The 6,318-nt window shown below is 44.2% G+C and overlaps 1 protein-coding gene across 2 annotated transcripts in view; it reads left to right on the top strand.

Annotated features, from left to right (window-relative positions):
* The first annotated feature begins 490 nt into the window (after positions 1-490).
* CUL4A (cullin 4A) overlaps positions 491-6,318 on the top strand; it is a 37,708-nt gene continuing 31,880 nt past the window's right edge. For both annotated transcript variants that reach the window (XR_003532911.1, XM_027675048.1), the window contains exons 1-3: positions 491-701; positions 1,274-1,389; positions 5,585-5,688. Coding sequence is in view for 1 of the 2 variants with exons in the window: in XM_027675048.1 (XP_027530849.1) it covers positions 530-701; positions 1,274-1,389; positions 5,585-5,688 (392 nt within the window). In the remaining variant the exon portion in view is untranslated. The remainder of the gene's footprint in view (positions 702-1,273; positions 1,390-5,584; positions 5,689-6,318) is intronic.

Here is a 6,318-nt window from a genome sequence, read left to right as displayed (position 1 = left end):
ATGCCCGGGCAGGCTGGACTCGGTTGTCTGAGCTGGGCTGAGGGGAGCCGATGAGCAGGGCTGGTGGCTGTTCTGGACGGGATGCGCGGCTGCTCTTTGGGTCCTGCTCCGGCTGCCCCTCGGCGGCTACCAGCAGGCATAGCCGGGAGAAGAAGCGGGGGGCTCCGAGGGGCTGCGAGGCGATGGCGAGAGGAACTGTCGCCGCCCGCCCGGCCAGCGGGAGGCTGCCCCGGCCCGGGAGCCATCTTGTGAGCGGAGCTGCCACTGCCCGAGCGCCACGGGTGGCCGAGACCGGGGCACGGACGCGGACCCGTACGGCGAACCGGCCGCCGAGGCGCCCCGAGGCGGGCGGGTGGCTGTCGGTGCCGCCCGGCCCGGTGGCACTTGGCAGGCGCCTGCGGACAGTGGGGGAGGGTGGCTGGGTGGCGGCGGAGGAGGAGGAGGAGGGGAGCGGAGGCGGGGACCAAGCGGCCCCGGCCCGGCCCAGCCCAGCGCGTTGCCCCGGCCGGACACGGCGCCCGGGGCGGAGATGGCGGACGAGCCGCAGAAGAAGCCGCACTTGTCGGCCTTGGTGGGGCACACCAACGGGCTCACCAAGCCCGCCTCGCTGGCCGCCACTGCCACCCGCGCCGCGGGAGGAGGAGGAGGAGGCGGTCGCGCCTCCGCCTCCTCCAAGAAACTCGTGATCAAGAACTTCAGAGGTGGGTACGGGGCAGGCCGGGCCCTCTGCCGCGGCAGGTGCGCCCGGCCCCACCGTCCGGTCCCGGCCCGACCTTTGTTTACCGCGGCCCCGGCTGCTCCCCGCCCCTTCCCCGCGGCCGGGCTGGCGGGGCCCCACCGCCGTCACCCGCCCCGCCGCCTTATCGGGGCGAGGGGCGGCTGCCCCGGGCTGATACCGCGCCTGCCGCCGGCACTGTGCCCGTGCCGGGGCTCCCGGGGACACGCGTGGGGGCTCCATGCGCGGGGGCAGCGGCGGCTGCGCCCTGTGGGGAGCGGGCAGAAAGCCACCTTAGTGTCAGCGCTGATTAGAGCCAGGCGAGGGTCGTTACCTCGCTGAAAGTAACACGGGCGTCAAGCCCAGCAGCCGGGGGATCATGTCCGTCGTGCAAAGATTTGGTCGTCTCGGGTGGAATTGGTGTTCCCTCTGGCAGTGCCAGAGTTACACGGTCAAGCGCAGCATGGCTTGGCAGGACTCGATGGAGCAGGGTGAGCGAGATTGCTGCAGGCTCCTCTTGGGTGGCTGTTTTTCAACTAGTTGTGTCTTACTTCACAGAAAGACCCAAATTACCCGAGAATTACACTCACGACACCTGGCAAAAACTACATGAAGCAGTGGGAGCAATACAGAGTAGCATTTCTATTAAATACAACCTCGAAGAGCTCTACCAGGTAAGGCACGTAGGGTTTTGATTCCGTTTCTTTTGAGTTTAACAGAACGTAAATAAACTGCTTTGAGACTTTCACAGAGCGCGCATTCAACATAACGTATTTTGATTTGTTAAAAGCTGAGTGTATTTTTTGAACACTTTGCTCCATGCTCCATTTCCAGTCAGTTTGCAGTTTTATATATCAGTTCCTTGGAGAGTTACCAGGATCTCGGCCCATGAAAAAGCAGTTTATGGTGGGAGACACAGAAAGCTATTCCTGGGCAGGGCTGAGATTTCTCTTGGTATCTTCAATACTCTGCCCACTCAACATGCTGAAAACAGGATGTTCCTCTGACTGGCTTATGAAGTTATATATTTTATAATGATTTTTGTACATGGTATGGTCTCTTGTAAATAGTGAAGTTGAAATGTTTGCTATTATTAGATAATAACACAACACTTCAAAATCAATACTTTTTGGGGAATTGAGAAGGAATCTCAATTGAGCAGGCAACAAACTGTCAGTTTACCCATGTTTCATATTACTGTTACATTTACATAGCAATCAGGATCTTAGTTTTTTTATTCAAGTGGTGAAAAAGTATTTCTGGAACATCTGGGCTAATAGAGCAGGGACTAGGAAGGGTAAAAGAGAGACACTCATGAGCCATTTCTTTCTACTTTCTCAGTTTATATGTGATTTAGTTCTACGTTATTTTAAATGTATGTACTTTGAGGTATCTAAGTGAAGTAGTAATTTTTTACAGTGATCATGTTATAAAAAATTACCAATGCATTAAGTTGTGCTACACAGCATAAGTTAGTCATGAGTTTTTTGTGGGTGCAGGTGTGTGGGGGGGTGCACATGCCCCATCTGTTGATGCTCTTGGCAGATCAGGACTTAAGATACTATTATGCTCACCTGACACTTTCTCAGTGTTCATTTGAGGTAGGTTTGATGTTGTCTGCAAAGTGCAGACTTTGAGAGAGAGGAGAAGACCAGCAGTTCATATTGGGTCCATGCTCAAGAAAATCAGGCTGGTTTTGAGAACTGACTGTAACTATACTTGTCTCTGTGATTAGTTAGGGTGTATAATATATGGATCTAAAATGGGTGATTATATACATGTATATTGACTTGATATAATTTATTCCCTTTAAATAGAAAAATTGACTGTGATGTATTCATCTGTTAATACTTGCAGGTTTTCAGAGTTTAAATTGCATAATAAATTTTATCGTTTTAAACTGAGCATTTCAAAAATCCTGCTTTTTCATGCCTAGCTAAAAAAAAAAATCCCACAGATGCTTTGAGCGTTACCTAACTTGTTTTCAGAGTCTCAGAAATGAGATTATAGTAATATGGGTATGAAATCGGTGGGGTACAGACTTGAGTTTTGGTAGAAGAGGAGAAGAGAGATTTCAGATAAACTGTGAAGGGGGAACTATACTTCTTGCTTTTTCTCTTTGCTTGCTTGTGTGTAAAAACTGCACAAGGCCGGTCGAATAATCTGTGAGGCAGCAGATCAACAAGATTTCTGTGCAGAGGGTGGTAGCAGTCAGTGTTCCTGTGCAGACAGGTACTTACGTGCCAAAGGAATAAAAGATAAGGTTTAACATCCATTGGAAACCTGATCTGTACTTACAGATCGTTTTAACTGCCTGTTGGTGAGCACAGTGTGCATCAGTTCTTACTATTGGGGCTTTTTTTTTGCCCTTTTTTTTTGAGTCTTTCTCCAGCATTATGGAAGGAAGTGAGAGGCCTACTAGAGTTCAGTGCAGTGAGCAGGCTGGGGTACTAGCCTGCCTTTGAACTTTCTGATTTATTTATTCAATTTGGCTCAGTGGCTGAAGAGAAACCAAAGAACAATGACGAGGCTTTGTGGGAAGCCTGAAGGCTACTCCTTTCCAGGCATTAGAGGCAGCATGGGATCAGGCATGAAGGTGATTGGCAGAGACATAGTCAGTGAGCAATGGGAGGGTGGCAGCCAATTTTTTATGACTAAAATAGAAATGATGTCTGGGATTGGTGGTAGATTGCACAGGTTTTGATAGAAGTAGCTTTTACTTGGTGGGATAGAGAAATTGGGGCAGTTGGAAAAATTGAGGAATGAGTGATAAAAATAATGGGAAAAAAAATTACCTTTGCAATGAGGCCCTAAATAACCTGAAATGGGGCACCACTGCCCTTCTGGAGGACATAGAATAGGCCACTGTAGTAGTAAAGGAAAAAAATTATGAGTCCTGACTAGACTTTTATTTGGATGAGTGGATAGGAAAAGCTATGTCTGAGGAAACATAACAAACTATCTGCAAAACAGATAGTGTGAATACTGTTTGTTCCAAGTGTCATTTTACTTACCTGTTTTAAGATGAGATGAAAAAAACCATAATATCACTGTGTGATAATTTTGTTTGTTTGTTTGTATACTTTAATGTTGTATCAAAATTGAGAAAGCCATTTTTATGTACATTTAAAGAAAATTACATTAGATAGGTTAGAATTACCCCATGGAGAGAGCTCTGTGAGGCAGATTCACTTTACGTTTTGGAAGACAAACTCTTCAGTATGTTTGAGCCTATAGAGGAAATAATACAAGAATTAGCAATAACTTGCATGCTAAATGTTAAAACAGAAACCTCTGCTTCAAACAAGTTATTAAAAGGTTGATTTGAAACAAAACTTTTACTAGATCTGTGTGAGTGAAGAAGCTAAAAGTGTCATCTCTCTGGTATCTTTGTAGATGTGATTATTACTGTATCTGTTTTTCAAACTAAATATATGCAAGATGAATAAGAGTCAAATCAATTTCTTCAGAAAGAGAGGCAGGAAAAGCTGAATTAAACAAATGATGAATAAGGAGGAAATTACTTGATTTCATGCCACCCAAAAAAACCAAACAAACCAAAAAACAAAGCAGGAACAGGTGGCACTGAGGTGGTATGGCTGCAGGTTTTAATACACTTTAAGCCAGCGCTGTTGCCCAAGGAATCATAAAGTGGTTTGGGGTGGAAGGGACCTTAAAAGATCATTAAGTTACAACCCCCCTCTCATGGGCAGGGACACCTTCTATTAGACCAGGTTGTTCAGAGCAGCCCTCTTTTTCCCTTCACCTCTCTCTTGGCCTGTGCACTTGCTAACCAATGTGTTTGGGTGTCTTAAACTGCAACAGAGTGAAGAACATTTAGTAAACTTTGACAAGGAATTACATGCTGGCATTAGGCACCATAATGTTTCATAATACAAAGAAATAAGACACTAAAAAAAGCTAGAATTTGGGAAAAAATCCATAAAGGCCTAGCACTGCAAAAATACTGAAACTTTGTCTAAGTTCATTGATGTTTCTGGAAAATTTATCAACAAAATGTGACATTGTAAATCGTCTGGAGTGAAGGAAAACATTCTTGAGTCAGTTCTAGTTGCCCAGGTGACATAGTGCTTTAAATCTTTGGCAGTGTTCTCTGCAGTGTTGCCTCATAGCATAAAGGCTGTTGCCATTAATATAGGGGCTACAAGAATATTTGGTTTGGGGCAGAATTGGTCTCCTTAGTTAACGGAGGATAAATACTGAACTAAATTCCATGAGCTCCCAAAAAATCAATTAAAGTCTTTTATAAGGGTTAATGTGGGATTGGAGGGTTTTTTGGGGGGGATGGTGTTAAATTATTTTTTCCCTTCAGTTTATGTACCTTAGTGTGAGTATGTGAATCAGTGCAAGTATTTGGAAAGAAATAAGTTGATAAAAAGACAGGAAAGTAGCTATTACTCATTTACCATTTAGAGAGACTGGTTGAAAAATCTACCTTACAGTTATTAAGAAATTAAAATACTTGGTATGATTGTGTTCCCCCTCCAAAAAAGCACGTGTGCATGCACTGAAGGATGCACAAAGGGGACCCACAGGAGGAAATCTGCTGCTGAGCAGTATTGGAGGAGGTAGAGTTCTGGTAATGTTTAACAACACATCTGAAATATGACCCAGATTGTGATGGTGGACCTTGTTTGCACACAAAATGTAGCAGAATAAGAAGGGACCTAAATAAGAAAGGAGTCATGAAGTCTGAATTTTTCTACAGAATTTCATTTTGATGTTTTGGTTTTGCGCACACTGAACATATAATACTGAATTTGTTCCTTTATTGTCAGCGTCAATTATACAGACGCAAAAATTTGAGGGGTTTTTTGTCTCATTCGTAATCTTGTTTTGTTTTTTTAGGCTGTTGAAAATCTCTGCTCTTACAAAGTCTCTGCTACACTGTACAAACAGCTGCGACAAGTCTGTGAAGAACATGTGAAAGCACAAATCCTTCAATTTAGAGAATATCCTTTTGTTGTGCACAGAAATGGTTAGAATTATTAGTTTAAATAATTATTTTTAAGGCAACACTTTGTAAAAATTACTCCAGTAATTTTTTATGTATTAAAGAGGTTCTTTGACCACTTACAAATCTTCAAAATGGACGTTAGCAATTTTAGTCATCTGGGTGAATAATTTTTGTGTACCTGTAAGTAAGAATTTACTTATCATTTTAATAGGAATGCAAATTTTACACCTAATCTGTAAAATTTTAATAGCACTATGATATTTCACAGCAGGTGTAAATTTCTATGGTGTGTGAGTAGTAGAGATGCTTATGGTAGCAATAGCTTAAAAAAATACAGTCATTTTTCATCAACAGTAAAAGAATTCTCAAACATAAAAGTGCACCTGTTTGACCAATAATAGTGGTCAGCAGCAATGTGTCACAAAGGCATTCAACAAGCCTTCAGATATCTTACCTTGGAAGGTTCTTGCGAGAGAGCTCTAAGTTCAGGAGATCATTGGGAATACACAGAAATGTGAAGTTCTTTGGTAAATTTCTCCTTGGTTTACTGAAGTTACATTGCTGTGTTTTTCTTCTGTCTCCGTGGGTCACAGAAGTGCCTATAGATCTTCTGTGGACACCTGGG

Source organism: Neopelma chrysocephalum, unplaced genomic scaffold (assembly GCF_003984885.1).
Source record: "Neopelma chrysocephalum unplaced genomic scaffold, ASM398488v2 Primary Assembly neopelma1_25, whole genome shotgun sequence".
NCBI lineage: Eukaryota > Metazoa > Chordata > Aves > Passeriformes > Pipridae > Neopelma > Neopelma chrysocephalum.
Note: the sequence above shows the minus strand (reverse complement) of the source record. Positions and strands in the feature narration are given on the sequence as shown.